A 27,203-nucleotide genomic window follows, 5' to 3' on the forward strand; every position below is an offset into this window, starting at 1 on the left:
TTTAAACAAGCCAGATCGCAGCTCATTCTTAAAGCTTGCAGTTTTTCCATTGTTGCGTCCGCGGGTATCTTCTTAATGGCTTACTTAGTACCGATCCTAAAACTTGGATTCTAGAAATTTTCGTGTAGTGCCAGTCTCGTCGATCAATAACGATAACTTAAAATGCTTATAATCATATATCCCGCTTCTCTTCATTATAGGCTTTGAAACCTTATATTATCTTTATATAATTTATTTATACTCTTTTCTTCCTAATTTTCTGTATTGAAGCAAATCACGAAGATATGACGAATTTTCCCCGGTATCGAATAGTTCTTACGAACTATTTTATGCATCGTAATCTCGGAGGTCAATTTCTCAAAAAATTTGAACCGTATCTTCGTGTATGTGTATTACTTTACTTTCGCATATTAATTTATACTCACGAGTGACTCTATGTGACGATAAGAGTTTTCTCAGTTTTTAGTTTGAAATCAATATTTATAACAGCGTGTTTTCTTATTGTAAGATAGTTTGTCTACTTCTCTCTACGCATCATGAAATGCTAGAAAGCAAACATGTTCTTTTTGTTATAGTATATTTTTTTTTATTCTAAACTGTTAAAAAAGCTCAATCTCAGCTTGTTATTTCTTTTTGTAGGAAATTTATCATTGTTATATTATTTTTGAATATTTTTTTTTCCATAAGTTATTAGACAATATCATGAAATTAGATGAACAGATATCAGTATACTGTTAAGAAAATTCTACACATTTCATAATTTGGTGAAGAACCAAGTTGTATTTGCATATAAATAAAAGAATTATTATTTCTATCCTACAAAACATATCTCAAAATGAAGATGATCGATGAGATATTATTTTTTTATAAATATTTACTGATTTTTATATTAATTAATACAGAGTATAACTTTCACTTATCGCCTTATTTATTCTTCTACTTGATATCCAACTACTTGATGATACAAGGGTTATTCTAATTTCAAGATATTGAAGAAAACAATATATAGACTTTTCTCACGAAAAATCTATATAGTCTTTCTTCGATGAAATCAAAGAGTTCTCAGAAAGCTTTTTAAAAAGTTTTGGAATACCCAACAGAATCTGCACGACGCGAAGCCGAAGATCATATCATCGAATCTGGCGCTCGACAGTAATCATCACACCGTGATCGATATAAAGGAGGAGCTAACATACATGAGTAGCAACGAAGACCTAAAGAAGAGTCACAATGACTATATTCTGAAGAGGATCCCAGCTGGTGCCGAGGCAACGGTTGTTCTCGTCGGCGCCGTCGACTTTCTGGACCAACCGACAATAGCCTTCGTGCGATTGGCCGAGGGCGTGCTGATGCCGTCCATTACGGAGGTTACAATACCGGTCAGATTTATGTTCACTTTGCTGGGGCCAAGAAATGGGGACCTGGACTATCACGAGATCGGTCGGTCCATCTCTACGCTAATGGCGAACACGTCGTTTCATAAGGTTGCTTATAAGGCGAACGAAAAACGAGAATTGTTATCAGCTATCAACGAGTTTTTGGATGATTCGATCGTACTACCGCCCGGTGACTGGGAGAGACAGGCCTTGTTGCCATTCAATGAACTCAAGGCGAAAAGCGAGGCTATCAGAAAGAGGAAGGCAAAAGCGCTGGAGGAGAAGAGTAAGCCAGTGCAAAGCGAGGCAGCCATAAAGAAAGGTAATTTTTTCAAAGTCTTTTAAAATGTCTTGATAATCGATTCGGATATTTTTTTCCAATCTTTTAAATTTATCTCATCTTCTTTACTATATTTTTATGAAACTAATCATTCCTGTTCAATGAATAGCTCTTCTAGCTGGCGAAGAAGAAAAGAAGCTGTCGGAAGACGATCCATTGCGACGCACTCGACGACTGTTCGGTGGCCTCATCAATGACATCAAGCGTCGCTATCCTTTTTACTTGTCTGACTTTACAGACGGGCTAAACTCCTCCTGTCTCGCGGCGGCCATCTTTATGTATTTCGCCGCGTTGTGCACTGCTATTACTTTCGGCGGTTTAATGAGCGATAAGACGCAGAATGTGATTGGCATTTCTGAAACCTTGGTTTCCGGCTCGTGGACGGGCGTGGTGATGGCTTTGTTTGCAACTCAACCATTGGTGATTATCGGCACGACCGGTCCACTATTGCTTTTCGACGAGAGCCTGTACAACTTTTGCCTGGCGAACGACCTCGAGTTCCTTACTGTACGGGTATATGTTGGTATCTGGATGGGTTTTATCGCCTTGGCAATTGCTTGTGTCGAAGGTTCGGTCCTTGTGCGACTCTTTACACGTTTCACCGAAGAGATTTTCACCGGATTGATCTCCATCCTCTATATCGTCGAGACGTTTATTAAGCTCTACAACTACTTCATGCGTAATCCACTCCTCCACGAGTACAGCTTTGGACCGGCCAACAATACCATCTATCCGCTCTATGTCGTTGGAATGAAGGTAACTAATTCACCGTGGAATAAGACCGAGGAGAAGAATCTGTACTTGGAGAACCCTCGCGAATTGATACCAAATCATGACGCCGCCGGATTGATCAATCAACCCAACACGGCTTTGATGTGTACTATCCTTTGCCTCGGTACCTTCCTGGGTGCCTACTACTTAAGAATCTTTCGCAACAGCCATTACTTGGGTCGTAGCGCCCGACGAGCCTTCGGAGACTTCGGCGTGCCCATCAGTATCATCGTTTTCGTCCTAATCGACTATCTGACTATGGTAAAGACAGAGAAGTTGCTGGTTCCCGAAGGTCTCACTCCGACCGTACCTGGTAGAAGTTGGTTCGTTTCTCCAACTGGCTTTGAAAAACCTATTCCTCTTTGGATGGCTCTTGCTTGCGTGGTGCCAGCTTTACTGGTTTATATCCTAGTGTTTATGGAGACTCAAATATCCGAGTAAGTAAATTTAAATTACGCAAGCTCCCAGCTATCAACTGTGTACTTGCTTTCAATTAATTAATTATATCATATCCGGTTCGCAGATTGATCATCGATAAGAAGGAACGCAAGCTACGTAAGGGTAACGGCTATCATATGGATATTGTGGTAGTTTGCCTAATGAATGTGGGATGCGGTCTAATAGGCGCGCCGTGGTGCTGCGCCGCATCGGTGCGCTCCCTCACTCATGTATCAGCCGTAACTGTGATGTCGCGTACCCACGCGCCTGGTGATAAGCCGCACATCGTCGAGGTGAAGGAACAGCGAGTGAGCGCCCTTCTGGTCGCAATACTGATAGGCGTAAGCGTGCTGATGGCGCCGTTATTACGCCGAGTGCCGATGTCCGTCCTACTGGGTGTATTCCTCTACATGGGCATCTCGTCAACGAACGGCGTGCAGTTGTTCGACCGTATCAAACTGTTTTTCATGCCAGTCAAGCACCACGGCACAGCAAACTACGTGCGGCGCGTGCAAACTTACAAGATGCATGTCTTCACTCTTATACAGATCCTGTGCCTAGTCGTGCTGTGGATAGTCAAAAGTACAAGGGCTGCCTTGGCTCTACCCTTCTTCCTCATTCTCATGATGCCGCTGCGCGCTCAAATGAGCTACTTCTTTACCGCGGCGGAATTGCGCGCCCTTGACGGCAAAGGACCCGAACACGAAGTCGAAGACGAGCTCGACTTTTATGAGGAGGCTCCGTTACCTGGTTAGACTGTGCCTTAATCGACTTTTTCTCTCATACTCTTTCTCTAAATTCGTTTATCTTTTCAAAACTATTTACTGGTATACCTGCCTCATACATCAGGGTCTCCTAAAGCGTCTAGTGTCAGTCAGAGAGTACAGAGTTCTATTTTCATCAGATTGAGATGTATAATGTTCTAATGTTGGGTTTACTGATAGGAAACTGAGAAGTGATATCCAATGTATTTTAGATAAATGATAGCGTTGAGAGTATCGACGATTATCAGAGATTATCGGATTTTTTTTTTGTGGATTCTTGCACAAATCTTTTCACAGATTCTTGTTTCTATTCTACTTCCTTCATTTTTGAAGATGCTTGCTTCCGCAGATTTTTAGTCTCTCATATATTTTTAATTATGCATAAGACTAATATTTTATATGGGCTTCTAATAAATTCTTGTTCGCGCACATAGCATCGCGAATCTTTAAACTTTTATTACAAATCCATATTTTACAATTTCAATCTCAAAGCTTATAGTATTTTTATTTCACAATTTTCAACATTTCTAGATATACGAATATTTCATTATATTCTTTGATAGCTGCTTTGATTCCGCTTATATTTATGCAGTTTTTCTTTTATCGCAAAGCTGTGTAAATAGTTTCATTAGCAATTAAATTATTCGCGCATATATGCCTGATAAATGCTTGGATATGCTTACGTTCTTGAAATTAAACGGAAAGCCTTTGAGTGCCTCAAGTTTGATCGTCCGACGATACAATGCTCAGGAAAAGTTAATGTAACGGCACGTAAAAATAGTGCCAAATCGAGATGCGTTACGGGAATAACAGTTTGGCTAACAGATGGTGCGATCGCCGAAAAAATAATCATAATTCTTACAAATATCTTTCCTTCCTCTTCCTCTTCCATAGATATATTTCTTTGATCGTTCAGAATTAGATTTACGGATTTTTCTGCGTCATACAATTTACAATTCTTAATATCTCAGATTCTTAGACTCCGCGATACATGAAATTTTCCAAGATTTCCTCTCACATTTCTTCATTTCTTACATTCACAATTGCTTCGCAGTGCGAACGCATTGTCCTTCATTTATTGAATCTAGAATTGAAAACTTCCAATTCTATTAATTCGCGGTTTTGCAAATACGAGATTCTGCCGATCTTTGATTCCGCGATTTATAATCAATGAAAATTCATATTTTAATATCTTAAATCTTTATATAATCCGATTAATCCCATTGTTTCCGTAAACTTTTCCACACTCGCACATTCTTAAATCAATTTAGATTTCTGATTCCTATTTACATATAAATCTACGCTATCTTTAAATTCACAAGTACTTAGACATATGTACCTGCATAATTTATTATGCACGCGCGTATACGAATAATTAGACACTGTATACATTCATATATACACGCATGCAAACTCGTATATCTCATTGACTTGCACCAGGTACTTACATTCTGTGAAAGGTTACTTAAAGATAGGCGATTTCTTACACATGTGTACATATTTTTATATCTACAGATACGCATTTTACGCGTTCAGATTTTCAATTCCGCAAATATTTTGCGTGGAATAGATCTTTCGTTAGATTTACGGATTTTTCAATGAATATACGAGTCCTGCAACGAGTTCTGGCCAAAATCGCAGTATTTTATTCTATTTGACTTAATTTCTAACGTGCTGCACTCGAATCTTATCAAATATAATATGAATAAATTCCTAAAATATATATTTATTCGTTAAATATTATGATTTTATCCATTTTTACATTGAAAATTAAAAACGTTTGCGTGCTTCCAGCAAGACTAAACAATCGATAATGCTATAATTGAGCGGTTCGGAGCCTATAATAAGGAATAAGGCTGGTGAAAGAAATAGAAGGCTATATATTAATTGAATAAACTATTTTCAACTCTAAAAGATATATATATATATATATATATATATATATATATACATATAGATGATAAATTGTATTTTCATTCTCTTTAGAGTATGTTATTAAATCTCTATAAAGTCGCTTATATTATGGGATATATTGATTGTTAATTAATAGTAGGATAGAGAGAGGAAAAAACGGAGAAACCCTGATACTCTCTTAATCATTGTGATAGCAAGCAGAACTGCTCGAAAACCAAGACTATATTTAGACGAGCACTTTAATGTTGATAACAAACAAGTTTGTAATGCAGATTCTAATTAGTGACATTTAATCATTCATCGTAACTATTGATGAACACATGTACATGCAAACACATATACACACATCTGCATGAGTTACTGTATGGTATTATGTTGTAATGAAGGCGAATTGTTGCTGAGCGATAGAGCAATTGTAAATAATCTAATTAATGTACAGTATTAAAAAAAAGAAGAAAGAAATAATAATTAGCAATAGGCTCTCAGTAGCTGATTTACTTCTTAAATTTTAGCGCGATTAAAGGAATAAAATATATATATTTTAATTGCACTCTGTTGTTTGATATATTTACATCATCCCAATTTTTCGTTACTTATAATTACTTTTTAATCGAAGTCTCTCTTTTATAATGCAGATAGAGGATATAAATATTTCATATACTCGAAATTATATATATCTCTTCTGCGCCCTCTCTATAATGTATCTGCAGACCATCTATATACATAATAATGAAGATGTTTCACCTATCGTCCTTCGATGTACCTGTATACAAAGAGCTTAATGGACAAATCCTATTTTCTCATATGAGTAATATAATGGAAATTTAAGTTATCTACGCAGGTAGTATAAAAAAAAAAAAACTATATTTTTCATTTCTATATCTCATGTATAGAAATTATTATGAAAACAATAATCGGATAAATGGCTTCGCCGCGAAGATTAATACCTACGCTAAAACATCTGTCACCTCGGTCACTCGAAAATGTATCCAACATTAGGTGAGAATAAATCTTGATATTATTGTATTAAGCCAAAATAATCATAAGTAATAATAATTTAGTAGAGCGTCAAGTCCGAAAACTCCCAACATTCGAAAAACTGTGAAGAATGAAAATTTGTTGTCGCCGTTTAATATCGATACCCCGAATAGAATCAGATTATTGAGGGACGGTCTACCGAGAAAACATCGTTCTGTGTTAGGTACGGGTGCTTTCGGTACTGTCTACAGGGCGCTTTACAAAGGTATCAGGATTTCAAAAATATACAAAAAGATGAGAAAGGACGAAAACGCGATATATAAATTTGAACACTTCTATTATACCTGACTCTATCTGTTTTTCTCTCAGGGGATCAAGTAGCAGCCAAGATAATTCAAAGAAATGATAACGAAGTAATAAACTCGGAGAAACACGCGGCTGTTCTACGACACGCTAACATCGTGAAAATATTGAATATAGAACAGGGTAGCAGCTTATCGCTGATAACGATGGAGTTGTGCGGCACATCGTTGCAAGACAGATTACAGGAATTGGTTCTGTCCAGAGAGAAGCGGGTTTCCATTTGGCGGGACATCGCCCGCGCGCTTCAATTCTGTCACAATTCTGCAGTGATACACGCGGATGTGAAAGCGACCAATATCCTGATGGCTGGTGATGATCGAGCCAAGCTCACCGACTTCGGTAGCTCTATACTGATCGGCGAACCACACGTTTCGATCAAGCCACGAGTACGCGTATGCAATTCGTTAAATGTGTTTATTATTACTAAAAAAGAATATTTTCTTTATCTTCAAATTTGCAGTTGTGAAGAGAAAATAGTTCCAACATTTTCTATAATTGTAAAGATATATATATACTCGCCTAATGACAGGATATCTTTATTTAAAAAAAGAAAAACTTGTATGTCTCTATCAGGGTACACCAGGTTACACGGCACCAGAAATACTCAGAGGAGATGTACCTACATTTGCTGCTGATATTTACTCGTTAGGAATCGTGGCTTGGCAAATGCTATCTCGGGAGGTACCCTTCCATGGACTGCACATCCACACTATCATATATATCTCTGTAAAAGGAACGCGTCCTAAAAGTGAAGATCTCGACGATGAATTCGGTGAAAGGTACAAGGAATTGTACAAAGCAGCATGGTCGCAGAATATCGCGGACAGACCAACACTAAGTGAAATAATCAATAAACTCGATCTCTTGTAATTAATTGTTAATATTTATTTATGCAGAAAGTTCTTAAGCATATAAGGAATCTTACTCGTGATACATAGCTAGATTACCATTTGTGTCTTTATGGGATAAACCCTGAGAATGATACACTTGGTATGATGTATTGTAAATCAGTTTTATGTATCTGGCATCTCGCCACCAGGTACCAACTGGAAGAAATAAATAAATAAGTTATAAAAATGCCTGATTTCTCTTTTGCTTCATGTATCTACTCTGATCCTGAATACTCTAATCTTAAATCTCTTAAAATTAAACGTAATATTAAATAGCATCAATAAAAAGATTACCATAGTAATGTTACTCCCATTGAGAAGGATTTGATCCAGTTTTGTGACTCTACGACCTTCGGGGGTTGCCTCGCTTTCTGTCACATCCTCCAATAACATGTTGACAAAATCATCGAAACCTTGCAGAGTTCCTACAATCTCCTTATCGTTTTTCATAATGATATGTATTCGAGAACCAATGCACTTGTCGACTAGTTCTACAAATAATAATGCGTGAATCGGCTATCCATGCTGTCCATTTGAAAGAGATTAAGAGAAATATATAAATTAAATTTAAAAAAAGAGTGTTTATATATACAAATTATTTTACCTAAAGGCAACAACGTAGATGGATTCGTGCTCACTGAAGTAGCCATGGTGCTTTGTATACATACATACTAAAGATAAGTTTGGACCTGAGCCTAAAAGACTAGTGGCCATCCCGGTCTTTTTCACAAAACCACCGATAAGATACTATTAAACATTAAGGCGTCTTTTCATACTGACGTACAGTAAAGCCGATATTACATTTGTCGTACGACAAACTTTTTAAGCATATTGATTGGCTGCAAAATAGAAACTTTCTGGAGTCTCTAGAAATTAGCTAATCAATGCGCTTGAAAAGTTTGTCGTACGACAAATGTAATATCGGTCTTAACAACGCTAAATTCCAGTTTCAGGATTACCAACGTTGTGATATCAAGTCTGTGTGACGTCTCGCCATTTTTCAAAACTATATTCTAACTTTTTATTCTCGCATTATACCTATGGAAAAAATATAGAATAATTATTTAATCCATTTGCTTTTATTTCAATTATTAATCAATTTCATTAATTGTTTAACGTTCTAGTTCCATATAGTTATAAAAATTAAATGCATTTTAGTTCTTAATAATAATAATTGATTGCGCAAGGAATTGAGGATTCTTTGAACCAACCAATCATAAAGCTTTATTTAGAACTAGCCAGTCGCGCGGTAACCAGCGATACTAACTAGTTTGTGCACCCGGGTGCACCAATATCGAGTGAACCCGGATGGGAAATGGGAACACAGCCCAACCAGTGATGAAAGCTCATGGGAAAAATCTCGCACATGCGCAATAGCGCGAACGTCAGGAGGCCTCAATAGCGTATAGTATACGTTGTAAAAAGGATATCGTTATGCCCCATTACGGGAAAGATCTGGGAAATGTTGCAAGAAGTAATATATAATTTAATTTTTAAAATTTATTTTGTTGATCCTTAAAGAGATAATAGGTATTTAATATATCATTAGCATAAATATTAATAAAAACAATAGAAAATTTATATAAACTTTAAAAAGTGTCCTATATTACACCTAAGTACGAGTCTGTCGAAATCGGATACGTAAAGCGCCGTCTACAATAGAGATTTTAAGCCCTAAGTCTTAAGAAATTGACGAATCACAGTCAAGTACTCATACAGCACCGCAAGATTGCAATAACATTGCAGCAACATTTTTCTGCAAGATTGCAACATTGCAGAAACATTGCGAAATGTTGCTGCAACGTTGTTATGATATTGCAGCAACAGTAAAATGTCCATCTACAGAAATATTGCAATATAATATTGCAGCAACATAGCAATAATATAATATATATGCAATAATGCTTTATGTATATTTATCGACATAATATCCTTAACATATGAAAAAAATAATAAGAAATTAGGCCTATAAGAGTCAGGATCTAGCGTGTATATAGATTTTCTGTATTATAATAATAACGAAATTATAAAATATAAATTTTTCAGTACACATTCAATTTCCTTCAGTGACAGAGAATATCTAAGAGAAATAAGAAAAAACTCAATTTGCAATTTTGTAAATTCACAATCTCTTTGTATCCGAAATATTCAGATATGCAAAAAGATTGTGGTGGATTTACGCATACAAGTTTTTTCACATCTCTCTTGTCTTCATATAATTTCAAAATTTATTTATTAAAATCTGAAGTATCTCTCTTGCATGTTAAAAAATTATTATCAAATTTTTGGTTTTATACTAAGAATGAAAATTATTAAAAGTAGTTATTAAATTAATAAAAATAGTTATTATATCTTTAACCTTACTAGTCGCTCTTTGTAAACTTTATATAATCATCGTGACTAAAAGTTAAATGCGGAATAGATAGCGCAATATGCGCCGCATAGCGGTAAACGAATGAACTAGCGATTATCGAATACTTTCTTTGGAATATTTTTGGAATGTTGCTGTAACATTACTAAAGTTATATTGTAAAATAATGTCTTTGCAATATTTCTGCAACATTAAACTGCAATATGCAATATTACAATGTTGCAGCAATATTGTTGCAAGCTTCAGTGCTGTATGGGTAGTCTTCTCATACTTGACTGTAATTGGTCAATTTCTTAAAGCTTAGGGTTTAAAATCACTATTGTAGACGCCGCATTAAGCCTGTATCAGACTACGCATTGAAAATTGAAGATTAAAGATTGAAATTTGATTAATCAGAACAAAAAAGGGACTAAAATTTCTTCATCCTTTGATTGATCGAGTATCAATCTTAAATCTTGAATCTCAATCTTTAATGTGCAGTCTGATACGGGCTTAAGGCAGTGACGTCATTCACGCATGCGCAGAAGGTTCTGCCTGTGAGATATTTCCCATGAGCATTCATCACCGCAGCCTAACGTGTGGGGAGAGAAAAAAAATTCTTCTTCTATCCCGATTGGTCGAGCGAACCGCTACTCCACTCGAAGGAGTAAATTTTGGAACGCAACCCAGGTATATATAAGCAGAACAGATTCGACAGCGCCTAGTGAGTTTCGCAAGACCCAATGATTCGTGTTGATTTTCGCGCTAACCGATATGAAAGATTGACTAGTAATACAAAAACACGTGTCGGTCGGTGAATTTCGTTCATCGGTAGTCGTCGTATTTATTGTAGGTTAATCGGCGCAGCGTCGACGAAACTTTTGGAGTAGAAGAGTAGTAGTGTAATAATAATAGTAGTAGTAGTAGTAGAGTAGTAGTAGTAGTAGTAGTGTTGGTGGTGGTGGAAGGCGTCGTGTCAAGAGACATTTCGTTTGCACGCGCGCGTGCGAAAGGAAACGGCAGGAGCCGCGAGGCGGCCATTTTAGTTTTTAGTGTGAGTATGACGTAGAGAGGCTGGGTGTAACTTTGCCGTTGTACGCGAGGGAAAAGAAGATAATCGACTCTCGCTTGAGGAGAGCGGACCGACGTCGCGCCCGATGGCGAGAGCAGTTAGATCCACGCGGGTGATGTAAATCAGCTGTCCAGCTTGTCATCGAGTTCTCTCCGCGCCTATAATCTTGTAACGACGCGCGCGCGCGCGCGCTTGCGTTAGCAGCGCTCTTCTAGGGGGGGGACAGTCTCTCGGCGTGGCTAGAGTGCGGCTGGAAAGTGTGCGAACGAAACCGAACCGAATCTCTCGACGAGAGAGATCTTCACCCGCCACCTCTCAACCTAGTCTAGCAAAAAAAGTGCGCCCGTTCACGTGAATTATGAGCGAGGAAAGTAATCCGCGTACCCTGTACGTGGGCAACCTGGACGCCTCGGTTTCCGAGGATCTTCTGTGCGCCCTCTTCTCGCAGATCGGCGCGGTAAAGGGATGCAAGATCATCCGGGAGCCCGGCAACGATCCTTACGCCTTCGTCGAGTTCACGAATCACCAAAGCGCGGCAACGGCGTTGGCCGCCATGAACAAACGTTCCTTCCTCGACAAGGAGATGAAGGTTAACTGGGCGACCAGTCCCGGCAATCAGCCCAAACTCGACACCAGCAATCATCATCACATATTCGTCGGCGATCTCTCGCCGGAAATCGAGACGCAGACGCTGAAGGAGGCGTTCGCTCCCTTCGGCGAGATCAGCAATTGCAGGATCGTTCGCGATCCGCAGACGCTCAAGAGCAAAGGCTACGCCTTCGTGTCGTTTGTCAAGAAGTCCGAGGCCGAGGCGGCGATTAACGCGATGAACGGCCAGTGGCTGGGCTCGCGCAGCATCAGGACCAACTGGTCAACCAGGAAACCACCGCCGCCGAGATCCGAGCGGCCGCGACACTCGAACAATAGTAAACCCAACTATGAAGAGGTATATACCAGCCGGACTCCCCCGGATTGCTCCTGGGTGGTTGTGGTTAGAGTAGTTTCACTAATTCTTTACATTGTGAAACTTGCGACTAGGGGCTTGTACGATCATTCGCTCACAAGTGATTTTCTTCACTTGCGCAGGATGTTTTCATATTGTACGATCAAGCGTTTAGTATGATTCCGTGAGAAGGAAAGGTTCTATAAACACGGCTCTATTAAAATATTATATGATGTCGAATATGAATAGATTGGCAATGTTTATCTAAAGAGGACGAATTCTGCGATTCTTGAGATCGTTAGATTTTATACAGCTAGACTTTTTTTATCTACGGGGAACTGCGAAAATGATAGTCTACTATATGAAAGCTGATTCGCAACAGGAACTGATAAACAAGATCAATTATGTATTGGCTGAACTAAAGCAAGCTAGATAAGATGTTAAACAATCAATTTCCCAACAATGTTGATCTTGTATTAGAAACAGGGGATAGCATTTAATAAAATGGAAAATTAAACAAATTTCTTTTCTCTCAATGTAACGCGATGACAAAATGTTTCTAGGCCTATATTTATAATATATATTTTTTTTTTATTTATTTATTTATATTTAAAGAACATACTGACAAAGTTTGATCGTTTAACTTTGAAATATCCTGTAGAAATAGCTAGCGTACATAAAGACATTTAAAAATCTATTGTGCTTTAATTTAATAATAATTTTTATGTGAATAAGAAAAAGAATTTGTACAATTATCGTGGACTTGGGACAAATAGCTACTTCTAGTGATAAATTCAAAGATCATAGATTCGATTTAAAACGGGAGGAAAAGAAAGAAAATTAAATTTGTGTGTTTGATCTTAATGCTAAATTCTACACGGATGGTCTAAAGATCGATTATTGTTTTTTTGTTTTTTTTTTCAACAGGTATATAATCAAAGTAGTCCTACCAATTGCACGGTATATTGCGGAGGTTTCACAAACGGCATCACAGACGAGTTGATAAAGAAAACATTTTCTCCCTTTGGCACCATCCAAGACATAAGAGTGTTCAAAGACAAGGGATACGCTTTTATTAAGTTTACAACTAAGGAAGCTGCAACGCATGCCATTGAATCGACGCATAATACAGAAATCAATGGTAGCATTGTCAAATGCTTTTGGGGAAAGGAAAACGGCGATCCAAACAGCGTTGGTCCTAACGCCAATCATCAAGCTCAACAGGTTGTTGTTTACATACTTATGATTGCAAGTCGTTCATGGTCCAGTCGTTATATACACCATGTACATTTATATGTATTTATTTCAGATTTATTAGCAAGCATATTGAGAGCATTCGCACCCCTCTTAGGCCTATGTAAATTACTTTATTTATCTTTTGTATCCCATATTAGCTAAAATTTATATATATGTTTTACATCTTTTACATAATCGAGTTATATAAAAAAAAATAGACGTGAAAAAAAATTTTTTTATTTTTTTTTACAACAGGTGACGGCAGGAGTAGGGCAGTACGCGTACGGTTATGGCCAACAGATGGGTTATTGGTATCCACAAAGCTATCCGCAGATGCAGGGACAGTTCCTGCAACCTGCGCAATATTATGGTCAATATTATGGGCAACAGGCACAATATATGAACAGCATGAGGATGCCTGCACCAAGCGCGGGTACCTGGCAGCCGACGCAAGCCACCGCCACACCTCCGACAGCGAGTGCGCCCTTGCCGCCGGGCCAGCAGCCCACTATGGTAACATACACCATGCCACACCAATACCCAACACAATGAAATTGATCATTGACCAGCTAATTGTTACATACGATATAGTTGCCTCGGGGCTACTGCGAAAATCGTTCTGTCATATACCTAGAGCAACATTTATATTTAAGTTTTCGGGAATGTGAGTGTACGAGTGTGTGTGAGATTGCGTGTATGATTATGCGCGCGCGCGCGCGCGTGTGTGTATGTGTATAGCGCACATACGGCAATGTCTATTCTGTGAACTGAAAATATGATTTCGCTGGAAATTCAACGTTCACAATGAAAAGCAAAGCGGGGGGAAAAAAAAGAAGAAAAACATGGTACGCGGGTATCTTTTTTGCATATAAAAGAAAAATATTTGTTTTAAAAAACGCGTTATTATTTTCTTTTCCACGTTTCCCCCCCTGTCGCGTAGAAACGTGTGTAATGTTAATTACATCGAGGTTGTACATTTCTCGTGCATTGACGGCATCTCGTGCATACTGGGTATGCCACCACTGCGCGATGTAACGTAAAGATTTAAGTTTCACGATTTTCTAATACTGATGTTGACTAGGTATATCTCCGAACTCTTCGTTGCGGCCCCTCTGAAACTCAACCGAGCCCCGCACCCGTTGATTGCGCTGCGCAAGCACTGACGTGCGGCAATTTTGCGTTGTTAAATACCGTTTTCATATTTTTGCCATCGCGAGAGACAATTCCCTTTAGGGGTGGGGAGGAGAGGAGAGGAGAATTTCCCTTATTTCAATTTCGGATCATTCACCAACGACGCGCGATAAATGTTCATTTATTTAGAAGTGAAGATAAAGAAGCGCGCGGTATCAATACCGAACATAGTTAATAAGATTAGAAAAGCGTGATTATAGCTAGACACGGTGCCTGTGATGTATAGCTAGACAGACTTGCGAATGCGTGTACGCCAAGGCGTGCGGGGCTCCTTAACAAATAAAACTCCGTGCGCGCGAGAGAGATTCGACTAACGAGTTACAACTTTTCTCGTTATGTGATATTTATCGTCGGTGGTTGATGTATAAAAAAAAACACTTTGCTATAAAAGAGAGATGAAAAGATGATTTTGCTATAAACATTAGTGAATCGAGATTTCCTTGTGTGAATGCGAATTTAAGCACACTAATCGCTACGACGATGTGCATTAACGGCGTGTCGACCAACGCTCTTTTTATATGCTACGTTGCTTGCCTATTTCCAGACATTATGTTCTGTTCATTCGTGGAATGTTCGTAATTTATACGTTGTGCTTATTATATCTTTATGAAAATCCTTACCATGATTTTAGAAGGAAAAAATAAACAAGAATATATAGAGACGCTCATGAGTGTATAACAGCAAGTATAAAGAGATTGGTCAGATGTCGCCAACATATTCTATCGTAGACTGTAAGTAATTTAGTGACTCCTCACCGTTTATATAAACGACCTAGCCGATCGAAAAAAAAAAATAAATATAAATGTAATTTAAGTCTAACGATAATAGTAATGATAAAAACACACGCGCATACTTCCATCGGAATATATTTCTCAATCAGGGACGAGTCACACATTGATATCTTTGTGTCCGAATTAAAATACAAGAGCATTGAAAATTAAAAACACGTGTGTGTGTGTGTGTGTGTGTGTGTATTTCATACACTTTAAGTATACAGATGTCGATAATTGATTTTTTCACGGTGAAACGATATTCATTCTTTCAATCGACAATCAGCCGTGATGTATTTACATACGTTTCCTCGAATTATCATAGTCTGTATGGCACGATTCGTGATTCTTTCGTGTCTTCCAAATTCACATATGACGAAAATTCGCAACACAATTGTAATAACAGTTGATTTTATTTTCCTTGTCAATGTTTCTGTATCCTTATTATAGTTATATTAAATTATGACGCCAGAAGCGAAAACTTGTAAATTCTTCTATTGCAAAATTAAGTTTTTTTTTTCTTTTGCGACCGAAAACTATCTTGTTATTCTGCGTTAATAAATACATACATATATAACTTATCTCGCATTTCCAGCAAAACTAGAAGAGAGTTTTCAATACATTTTATCAATCTATATTATCAAATATAATAATGATGGCATATAAAAAAAGTTTACAAAAGAAAATTTCATATCACGATTTCTCGCATCTGACACCATAATTCAATACATCAGTGAGGGATCAGGAGCTTTAATCGCTTAACTCGAATGATTGAACTTTTCCGATAGTGTATCGATTGAAGAAGAATTTTAGGGGTATGATATGTATTGAGAGATCTACTGTAAAAATGATTTCGCGTTGATACATCTTGCGAATGGATATCGCATGCGTTTATTATTGCTCGTTCAGTTTCGTGTTTGCTCGGGGATTGTTTTTAAAGCATAAAACTTTCAAACATTTTATGAATCATTATATAAGTTAAAATTATAAGATTATAATTATATGATTGATTAATTATTATTGTACTATAATAATCTTTTGGCTATCAAAAATTCCTCTTGTTATGTAGACACGCGAGTCCTATTGATTGCACATAATTGTTTTTTGCGAGACAATCTTTGTCGAATCTCGATTTGTGTGTGTTGCGTCTGTTGCATTATTCTGAATACAATACAGTAAAATCTATTAGGGATACTAATTCTTTGAGGGTATGAAATAAATATCCCATTTAAAGGATGACGAAGCGCCATTTCATTTTGTATCGCGAATTTTCTGGAAAAGATACAAGCGAATTTAATTCCAACAAAGTTTGACATGAAATATAAATATTAGTCTCAGTTCACCACCGACGGTAAAATGCCATGAAACTTTCAAAATCAATTTGTATAAAGTCAGTATATAAGCGAGCCGAGATAAAAAAAAAGGGGAGGAAAACGAATAAAAACTGGAGATGGTAACGATTCGATTGCGACAAGTGATATCGAAAAGCCGGGAAAGGCCAATTTGAGGAGAAAAAAAAAACAACTGATTTGTCTGTGGCGTAAGCCAGCAGAGAGAATGAAAAAAAAACACAAAAGATGTTATATAAAAAGTAATTTAGGTATGGCAGGGCATGGAGCTCTCAAAGATGCTTAGGATAACGTTATAAAAACAAATTATCCTTTGAATGAAAAAAGGAATAAATATTTAAAATACACAATAGCTTATCTTATTTTCGTGATCCTTTGTTTCCAATTTCCTATTTATATATTTGATTGATTCTTTTCCTATAACAGCTTATAGCAAATGAAGTTTATATTTTATGATTTAATTAATGATCTTTCTGAATTAAATCATGAATATATATATATATATATATATATTCAGTCTATATTGTATATAATATATAATAAGTACGCACTATATATTATAATATACATAGTATAATACTATAAATATAGTATCTAATACTATACACACAGTATATTGTATATATATATTGCACATTTTCTTACTGTAAGCATTCGCACTACTCTGTATAGAAACATTCTTGAGATATAACTTACAAATAATATGTATGCACAGTAATCCATGCAAGAAGTACCACACATTCATATTTTTCATTAATCAAAAATTTATGATCCTTATTATATGATGTTAAGTATAATATTAATAAGGATCGTAATTTCTCTCTCTATTGATTAAAAAAAAAAAAAAAAAAAAAAAATTGAAACATTGAAAATATAACAACACTTTCTAGAATTAAATATGTATGTTTTCGTAAAAGAAAGTCTCTCTTAATGTCATACGGATCAACAAAATAAAAAATTGTAAATCAACTACGTTTTTTTAAAGACTGACTTTGCTTTCAGAAGAAGTGTAAGAGGAAAAATTAATATTTGTACTATATATACACATATTTATTATACTCTGTAAATGCATTCCTGTTTAAAAAGCGTACATATTGATAAAATATTGACATTTCATAATTCTGTGCATGCGCTACGCTATGCAGTATTACATTAGGGCATTTATATAATCAAGTTATTCTGGAAAATGTATAAACATTTACTAAATGAATATAATTATATTCTGTGTTAAACATGTATAATACTAGATTCGGAAGGTATCATATGTATTACCAAGAAATAAGGATCACATATTTCTTTATAATTTAATCTAAGTTGAGAAATGAATATACATATGTGCTAATCATAACGAGAATTGATTATTTCTATTATGAAGAAAAAGTGTTGTAAGTATTATGAATAACAAAAACTGTTTTAAAGTTATCAGAGAGTATATAATATTTATCATGAATTTTTTTAAATTGTCAATATACAATCGCTAATACAATGGTTGAAGATAATCAACAACTATTGATGATAATGTTTAAAAGAAGAAATATTTTACATGTGCAAAAAAACATGCGCAAATAGTTTCTTTTAACTTGCACTCACGTGTTTACTGTTAAAATTAAATAGCATCAAGTATTCATCGTTAACATAAAACAAAAAAATTATATCTGATTCTATTATCTTAATTAATTTATTATTAACATATTATAAAAGTAGCAAAACAACTTAATGAAGGCTCAGAATATTCCACAATGGAAGACCAGAATCTTTAAATCATCCATCTTTATATGTGAAATAATATTTTTTGTGCAAAATTATCATAAATTCCCATCTAACACAAGTAATGCAAAATTCACACTTCGCAATGTATGTATTATAAAACAGCATATATAATTATATATATATATATGTAGGCAGTGCAAAGATTATTATTTAAGGAAACTAATATCACAAATATAACTCGAAAATAAAATTCGAGGGTCAACATCTCGACAATAATGCCGAAGCTCAGTTGCGTAAAGAAACAAATCGAATTCTTATCACGGCATTATATATCCATCACCTTGGAAAGTTACCAAGTCATAAGTAGGTTTTGGAAAGATCCCTTTCCTTCCCGAATATTTGTGTATATTGCATTCCTGTGTATTCGAATGCATTTTAAAGCATCGCTTATAATAATAGAAGTTGTACATACAAGATATTAAGTACATTGTCATAATAACATTACAACTTGCAAATGCATCACATGATTTTTATCTGGACAAACATAGATTTAAAAATGTCGAAATATTGCAAAGACAAAGCATGTTGAAATTATGCTCATATTAATATTTCAAATTGCATATCTCCTATGTTCTAATCATATCACACACACACACATACATGAAATATATAAATGATAGGGCTATCATTTATTTACTTAATGATTATATCATATTTTTTATTCGTGCACAAAGCGCGATCGGTGTGTCATTTAATAACTATGTATCAGTTTTTAATAACTACATATCAGTTTAACTTCCATTTTTCTATTGCAAAGGAAGCATTATACACGAATTAAACTTTATTGGAAATGAAATTGCTATCTTCAATATCTTGCATGGCAAATCTTACCCTATAAAACTATATATGGCGGCATATTCCGTATTGAATACTTCGAACAATCGGGAGTAAATTTGCGTCATATCGCGTAAGTGTAGCATATATGGTATATCTCATGCGCGCAAGTTCCATATATTAATTAAATATATTAGTTAAATACATTAATTCCGTAAGTATATCATTATTATCCTACTTTTGAGCACCGGAAGTAGATAAACGTCATAAAAAAATGAAGTTCCATACGTGCGTGTATATATATATATATATATATATACATGCACGCATCATGCACACACACACACACACGCATACATATATATAATATATGTATATCTTGTATACGATAATAATGTCCGCATCGCTAATACATAAATCTCACAGCAAATACTTAAAATTTTCATACATAGATTAGATTTTCAGTTCGTTGTCTTATAGAATTTTGTATCAAAACAGAATCGCGGGTTCTGCTTTTATCTTTTTTTTTCTCATGCAAGTATACATCGCCGCGCGATTTCTAACATATCGACATATAAGAAATATCAAACGAATCTTGTGAATCAGTATCAAACGTAATAATATTATATAATGCAACATTTGGATATACAGCTATTAGTGCGATTTGTGCGAAAACGACGCGCATATTAAACAATATTTACTCCTTTCGCGCCCTTTTTCGCATATTGTAGAGAGAGATACGTGTATTTATACATATAGGGTGTGTTTATTTGAAAAGTTTCCATTCTATTTATTTCGTAATCGGCTTGCAAAGAATATTAAAAGATATCAACTCTGTTTTCAAGGGGGACTTATGAATGTGATAAATTCAACGATGCCGCCCTTTCGTCGGGATAGCTACCCTCAGTTGAAATTATGCCCCTTGAAAACAAAATTGACCTCTCTTGGCATGTTTTGCAAAAACTAGTCGGTTATAGATAAACAATGGAAACTTATCAAATGAACACCCTATATATATTTTTGTATATGTAAACACTTATATCATGTCGCGCACATATACAATAATCATACGACTATAAATGTTTTTTGTACGTCATTAATACTTTTTTATTATCTTATTGGACGTGCACTGTTTCATTTGTAAATGTAATCTACTGTCATGATAATGGATCGGGTTATGTCATGGTGTTAAATTAGTTCGCGCTCGCGTCAATTTTATAAATAATATATATAATCGAGTATTTATATTTTGTAAATTCTCATTATATTGCACGATTGCAAACTGTGTGCTTAATCACATCTGTTTTCGTTTTTTAAGTATCTAAAGTTAACTATGGTAATATATAACGTCCTGATATTTTTTTTTTCTTTAAGTACTATAGATCTGTTCTTTAGTGCAACTAATTCAGCTATAAAAAACAGACCTAATTTATCATATAACAAATGAATATCATACATTTCAAATACTAGTTATCATTAAGAAATTGAAAGAATCACACATGAAGTTAATAAATATATAAATAATATAAATAATAGATACATATATTGATTTTGGAATGCTAACGTTAAAGCTACGAGGGGAAATTAGAAAATAAGATTCCCATCTCACGTGTACTTTTTTAATATTTAGTTCTTGATGAAATACTTACATCTCTCAAATATGAACATGCTTACACTATTTTTTAACATAGTCGCCTTCTCTATTGCAATACTTGTCTAGGCAGTGGATCCATATATTAAAACCCTGTTGGTAGGAAGTTAGATTGATGCAGCCACTTTAGCACTTTATGCTTGACATCATTTGATCGAAATCGTTCGCTACGAAGATGCTTTTCCAAGTGTGGAAGTAGATGAAAATCTGATATCAAGCATAAAGTATAAAAATGGCTGCATCAACAAGATCTAACTTTTTATGGACAGGGTTTTGATACATGGATCTACTGTCTAGACAAGTGCCTTAACGAAACAGGCAACTATGTTAAAAAAGATGACTATGTTATGCACGGATGTATTTATTTGGAAGACGTAAGTATTGCACCAAAAATTAACTATTAAAAAAGTACACGTGTTGTGAACCTTACTTTCTGACTTTTCTTTGTACATGCTGGATTGTAAATGCAAATATCTGAACATTAGCTATAAATAAGAGCATTAAATAGAGCATAGAGTATTGTATCTCGTAAAATCAACATGAAACATATCTTCGAGATACATTTTACTTTAAATCACTGCCAAAAATGTAAGTTTTATTTGTTGCAAAAGATTCTAATGTAAAAATAAGGCGAGATTCAAACAACTACATTTACAATACTAAATACAATAACAATATGAGTCAATGTAGTAACTTCTTTGTTGTTAAGACGAAAGTATCTTAGGAATTGAAGAACATATCTTCTTTATCTTCCTGCTGCCGTCTTCTTTATAAATATCAATATATCGTTCGATGAAATTGAATAAAAGTGCAAAAATTGTTTTTGTATCGAGAGATTCGATATTATATGCTTCTTTTTCGTTATTTTGCGGAATATCTGTAATTCCGTTTTGCGAATTATATCTAATTCAAGACGCGATTATTTCGAAAACCCATACAACTCACCTTAAATCAAAGACTCACATCTCCATATTCGAAGTTCCATTTCTCATAAGTAGTTAAACTTGCCGGCGAAACAGATCTACGAATTCTTCTTAAAGAATCACGGAAATCTTGCATTGTGATATTACGAACAGAATTAAGGTCCAATTCTTTCACCTGATCTGGATTCAGTTCTGAAAATAATATGAGAATATGTCTAGTAATGCTAAACTAATTGTAAGACAAGATCTCATAGATTCTTTCTAAAGTAAATTTTAAAAGGTAATACAGAAATTTAATAAAACTTTTTATATCTTTACCAGATTTTAAAATGTATAACTGAAATAAATACAATAAAATTTCAAAATACGATTTTAATTTATATAGTAAGTATCAAGTTATTATTGGAGACTGTGCATGTACATTCAACTGATAAAATTATCTCTAAAATCGATAAGGAACAAAAATGAGTAGCCAAATGCATATTTTCGTTCATAATGTAAACTTAGAAACACAAATACAGAAGCCCAATGAAATTGATTTAATATTACCTCTGATAGGCCCAAGTGCTGCATCTTTAGCTAAACCAGTCAAATCACTCCCCGAGTATCCCTCTGTCAAAACTGCCATCTCGTTCAATTCTTCGGGTGTTAATGGATCATTGTGCTTGGCTAAGAGCCTCTGAAGCAATATAATTCTTGTCTGCAGATCCGGCAATGTAACATACACGCGTTTCGTAAATCTTCTTAAAGCAGCTTCATCCAATTCTTGTGGTCTATTTGTAGCAGCCATAACGAGTACTCTCTCCTCGGGATTGCAAGGCAAACCGTCAAATTCGACTAAGAATTCTGTTTTTAATCTCCTAAAATATTAAATTGATCAATACTTCGATTTCCTCAATATAATTGCCCACGTTTATAGAAAAGGCGCACAGAATAAAATATATACCTGGAAGCTTCGTGTTCGTTATCCTTCCGCTCGCTTAACAACGAATCCACTTCATCGATGAAAATAACGGATGGCTGTAATTCCCGTGCAATCGCGAATAAGGCCCTTACTAATTTTTCACCTTCTCCGACATATTTAGACATCAGACTAGCGGCGGAGATTGAAAAAAACGTTGCGTTACATTGAGTCGCAACGGCACGCGCCAACAATGTTTTTCCATTCCCCGGCGGTCCAAACAACAATAGTCCTCTAGCAGGTGTCCGCAAACCGGTGAATAGTTCAGGTCGTAGTGATGGTAGAATTACCATCTCTTGCAAAGCTTGTTTTGCAGTCTGAAAGTTACCAATGTATTGCAATATGACTAATAGAAATAAAGACGAGAAGATCGAGGAAGTCAAAGACAAGGTTTCTATTAATTTAATCAATGCAAGTGAGGAAAATAATTTGACTGGGATAGCGAAAGAGAAAGGAGGAAGAAGAGGGTGAGAGGGAAGGGAAAGAAAGGGGAAAGAGGGGAAGAGAAAATGTACCTCTTGGCCAGCAATGTCTTCCCACTGTACTGGCGCTCCTCCTTCTAAAATTTCATCGAGAATCACTTGCGTAAGTTTTGGATCCACGCCTTTCAAGATAGGTACTTTCCTAGTCGGAGTGCTTCTGTTACTGTTCGAGGTAGTGGGTGTCCCTGGGCGTCGTATAGGTGAACCATTGCCCGGTACGGACAATTGTCTTTTCACAGAAGGCGGTGTAGACGATGGTTTGATTGGCATGGTCCTATGGCAAGGTTGAATAGGCGTCGATCTACCCATGCTTCTTGGCAATGTCTGACTCTTGCTTAGAGGTGTTCCCGTTATCCGTTTGCCAGGAACTGATAATTTCCTGCCGGATGCTGAAATAATGTCTGCATTTGCAAATAAAACTCAAAAATAGTAATGTATAATTTTGATAATGTGAAAAAATCACTATAGATATATGTATATATGGATGTGTATATACGCGCAAAACTATTCTATGTTATTTATCAAAAAATAAGCTTTTTTTGGCAAAACTTCTGGAAATGTATGGTTTTAGAGAATCTCATTTTTTTAAATATGCCAATACGATCATATGTATTTGCTCTGTTTTTTTCAGTTTTGCTAATTTTGGTAATTGTTATAATTAAGTGTAATATATTTACATTTTTATAATAAAATATTTAAAGAAATATTTGAATTGATATAAAACAGGTTCTCTTATACCAGCAAAGTACACTTTCCGGCTCTGATGTATAAATAAAATAGACATTATTTATATAAGATGTCCGAAATGTGTTGGGACAAATGAACTTTTCGAAAAATATGCATTTTATAGAAAAATGTTTTAGACAAAACTTGCAGAGTATAAAATGATGTAATTTGGGGTGTTAATAGTTTATGCTGCTGCGTTACTACGTTCTAGTTAAAGTCACTTCCTCGGAAATGCTTCCATCTAGAATAAAACTATGCTCACCACAAGATGTTCCTCTCAAAATCAAGCAACTTTTGTCTAATACATTTTTTTTTTAATTTTGTATACTTTTTGGATATTTTGGTCTCAACTTAAATATGAAACACCCTTGTACATATATAAATTTTAACTAACTATATTAAAGATTAAATTATTTTATAAGTAATAAAATCAATATAGAGTTGTCGACTTTAAACCTCGAAAGAAATAAACTAAAAAAATACATCATATATCTCATTGTCATTCTAAATATATATTAAATAATATACAGTAAAGAATTATAATTTTTACAGATACAATTGTGTTTATATGTATATATTAACATATTTAATAAATTTTATTTTGTCTATATTCTATAAATAACATGTTAGATCTATTTGCAGAGCGCTATAATGGAAAATTTAGAAATTACATATAGAAATCTGGCAATTTCTACAGCAACACAAAGAAGCAACTATGAAAAATACATATATAACATATTGATGCATGCGTAATAACTTACAAGCTTACATTTATCTAGCTAATTTCCTATGTGAAATATATGACATGCAGGGCCAAGATAAAACAAGCATTTCTTCAAAATGGATAATATGAATCAAGGGAAGGAAGGATACTATATTATTTACATGCATTCGACTCTTTTATGTTTAAGCGCAAAATCTCAGACGAATAATACCTTCAGTAGTATGACAGTTTTTTGGCGAACGTGGTTTTAGCTTGGGAATTTGGGTACATATGGTCTGCCCACTATTAACTGTCGCGTTTATACTGTTCGTGTTCTTATTATGATTAGCGTTAAATGAAGTTTGAGCGGTTTGAAAAGTGTGTATATTGCGGCGAGCCCTCAGATGCTTTCCCAAATGCTTGCCGTCCGTTTTATTTCCAGGAGCGCGATACTGATTGTTGATACCCAGCTTTCTCAGCTCACACACACTCGCTACAAAAAAGGAAAAAAACATTCTCTGCCATGCTGCAGTAGGCTAAAGAGAAAATCAGGCTGATCTCTTCCACAAATGTAGCGAAAGAGTACCGATGTATTAAATATCACTGTCGTTAATATTAGATCTTAAATGTGTGACTATTTCAAAATGCTGTCATATAGATTGGACTGTTAATTTACATAGATAAATTTGGACATTATTTTGCGCCCGCAGAGAAATGCAAAATGAAAATTGATTTGTGCACAAGATATATAAACTATAAAAAAAAATTATTAAACGCGAACATGCATATACACATATGTACACGTTCGTATATGTGGAAGAAAGTAAAATGAATTGCATACGAGCATGCCAAGTACATCGATATTCTTTCTCTCGTCATTGTTAAAATTTACCTGTGGACACTTTGTTTTGCAAATAGAACTGGCACAAGTACATAATATTGCATTGATACCGACAAATTTATTATATTCACGAGTAATAGAAGTTTATACCATGGGTAAATAAGCGTGGAGTAGCTTAAGAGATGTCGATGCGCAAAGCAAATACAACGACGACCATACTAACCGAGAAAATCAAGCCTGTCTTTCGCCATTGCCAAATTTGTACACATCTTGTCGTGAAGTCTTTGCGCGTGTTCCCATACTTCACCATGCCCACCGGTGCATTCTACAGCTATTCCCTTTTCAAGTTCTCCAATTCCCTTCTTGTATAACTCGATCGCCATTTCCTTCTGTCCTGTTGCAAGAAGTTAAGATTGATCAGATATTGAGATAATTGAATTACATATAACTTAACTACTAATAATTCTGTAAAATATAGATATTATTTTTAATCTCCACATTGTAGCTCTACTTTAGTTAATTGTTGGATGTCTTTAATCTTTTTAAAATTGCATTAATAAATAGTATACCTTCGTTATCCTCATCAATCTTGAGTGCCTTGCTGATAAACTCGAATGCTCTGCGATGATGATGCTTTTGCTTGGCAAGCAATGGATCTCCGGGACCTGGCCCGATTGGACGTCTAGGCACTTGCGACATGATTTCTCCTTCTATCTGACTATTGGTCAAACGACCATCGGTCGGCTTTTGCCCAACAACAATCTCTAACTGGCAGACCTGTTTGGACGCTTGTCTACGCTGGATCAGCTGGGATGTAGAGGTATACAGATACTTGAACACCATAAACAGTTGGTATAGCAGAGTCCGTAGCACATTAAACAGCAGTATTAGAGGGAAGGAGACAACGTAGAGATTACGCTTGTGCACCGATGGCTGCGGGCCGGGATCCAGGAAGCGATGATGACTGTGATGATAGTGATTGTGATGGTGACCGCCGCAATTCACCGTCGTCGTGGTTTTCTCGCCGTTCTCGCTCTTGGTGGTCACGCACAGCTTCTTCGGCGATTTCGTGCCAAATTTTCGTATCGGGCGTGCACCATCGCTATAAGACATCTCCTAAGGATTCGAAAGGGCACTCCCCTCGCTACTACGTCTATTACGGAACCGGTCCGCTCGTGATCGCCGTCGACGATGATGGCAGTTGCGGATGATCGCGCCAACATCCCCAATGTGGCGATCGGGGAACGGATCTGCCGGAGGAGAATACTTACATCGTTCCCGTTGATTGGACGCCCTGGCGAGTGCAGGAATAAAGAAAGAAGGAGAGAGTCACGTTACAGGATTCACGATCAAAATCTCCTGGAAGTAATAACGGGACGACGACGACGACGGCGAATCGATTCCTAGTTCGCCTCCTGCTTGCCTTCCCCTCTCGCAAAATAGCAATCAACCAAGAAATGCGAACCTTCACTCTTGATCATCGCTTGTTTTCATCCTCTCACCCCGATATGCCTAGCAGCTAGCTAGTTCCCGGTAGTTTACTTCGTCCATAGATATATGAAATACGTAGTCTTTTCTGAGATGAGGAAATAATTTGCGAACAAAGGTTTGTTCTTTTTTTAGCTGA

At 35.8% G+C, this 27,203-nt stretch overlaps 5 protein-coding genes across 15 annotated transcripts in view; 3 read left to right on the forward strand and 2 right to left on the reverse strand.

Annotated features, from left to right (window-relative positions):
• Positions 1 to 6,142, forward strand: part of Ae2 (Anion exchanger 2) — a 46,799-nt gene extending 40,657 nt beyond the window's left edge. For all 7 annotated transcript variants that reach the window (XM_070310180.1, XM_070310181.1, XM_070310182.1 and 4 more), the window contains 3 exons: positions 1,101 to 1,698; positions 1,826 to 2,924; positions 3,011 to 6,142. In XM_070310180.1, the coding sequence (XP_070166281.1) occupies positions 1,101 to 1,698; positions 1,826 to 2,924; positions 3,011 to 3,680 (2,367 nt within the window). In that variant the 3' untranslated portion in view covers positions 3,681 to 6,142. The remainder of the gene's footprint in view (positions 1 to 1,100; positions 1,699 to 1,825; positions 2,925 to 3,010) is intronic.
• Positions 6,143 to 6,160: 18 nt separating this feature from the next.
• Positions 6,161 to 7,981, forward strand: C-mos (mos protein). Its single transcript, XM_070310219.1, has 4 exons — positions 6,161 to 6,602; positions 6,665 to 6,846; positions 6,951 to 7,330; positions 7,518 to 7,981. The coding sequence occupies exons 1-4, from the start codon at positions 6,526 to 6,528 to the stop codon at positions 7,812 to 7,814; spliced, it is 936 nt and encodes a 311-aa protein (XP_070166320.1). The 5' UTR covers positions 6,161 to 6,525; the 3' UTR covers positions 7,815 to 7,981.
• Positions 7,808 to 8,555, reverse strand: LOC138940991 (U6 snRNA-associated Sm-like protein LSm5). The gene is made up of 3 exons (XM_070310218.1): positions 8,439 to 8,555; positions 8,129 to 8,325; positions 7,808 to 7,990 (listed from the first exon to the last, which is right to left on the reverse strand). The coding sequence occupies exons 1-3, from the start codon at positions 8,482 to 8,484 to the stop codon at positions 7,958 to 7,960; spliced, it is 276 nt and encodes a 91-aa protein (XP_070166319.1). The 5' UTR covers positions 8,485 to 8,555; the 3' UTR covers positions 7,808 to 7,957.
• Positions 8,556 to 10,925: 2,370 nt separating this feature from the next.
• Positions 10,926 to 16,830, forward strand: Rox8 (TIA1 cytotoxic granule associated RNA binding protein Rox8). 2 transcript variants are annotated; one of them, XM_070310205.1, is made up of 3 exons: positions 10,926 to 12,247; positions 13,127 to 13,423; positions 13,691 to 16,830. In XM_070310205.1, the coding sequence occupies exons 1-3, from the start codon at positions 11,615 to 11,617 to the stop codon at positions 13,985 to 13,987; spliced, it is 1,227 nt and encodes a 408-aa protein (XP_070166306.1). In that variant the 5' UTR covers positions 10,926 to 11,614; the 3' UTR covers positions 13,988 to 16,830. The 2 variants fall into 2 exon arrangements, with proteins under 2 accessions (XP_070166306.1, XP_070166307.1); XM_070310206.1 differs by having other exon boundaries at positions 10,926 to 12,202.
• A 3,345-nt stretch (positions 16,831 to 20,175) lies between these two features.
• Spas (spastin) lies at positions 20,176 to 27,097 on the reverse strand. Of its 4 annotated transcripts, none has more exons than XM_070310187.1 (8): positions 26,915 to 27,097; positions 26,146 to 26,826; positions 25,800 to 25,970; positions 24,968 to 25,228; positions 23,340 to 23,695; positions 22,810 to 23,141; positions 22,413 to 22,723; positions 20,176 to 22,055 (listed from the first exon to the last, which is right to left on the reverse strand). In XM_070310187.1, the coding sequence occupies exons 2-8, from the start codon at positions 26,687 to 26,689 to the stop codon at positions 21,892 to 21,894; spliced, it is 2,139 nt and encodes a 712-aa protein (XP_070166288.1). In that variant the 5' UTR covers positions 26,690 to 26,826; positions 26,915 to 27,097; the 3' UTR covers positions 20,176 to 21,891. The 4 variants fall into 4 exon arrangements, with proteins under 4 accessions (XP_070166288.1, XP_070166287.1, XP_070166290.1 ...); XM_070310186.1 differs by having other exon boundaries at positions 20,176 to 21,817; positions 21,886 to 22,055; positions 26,146 to 26,935; XM_070310189.1 differs by lacking the exon at positions 24,968 to 25,228 and having other exon boundaries at positions 26,146 to 26,935.
• Positions 27,098 to 27,203: the final 106 nt, after the last annotated feature.

This window comes from Polyergus mexicanus, unplaced genomic scaffold, assembly GCF_030449975.1.
Source record: "Polyergus mexicanus isolate NDT 795.1 unplaced genomic scaffold, iyPolMexi1.0 SCAF_18, whole genome shotgun sequence".
Lineage (NCBI taxonomy): Eukaryota > Metazoa > Arthropoda > Insecta > Hymenoptera > Formicidae > Polyergus > Polyergus mexicanus.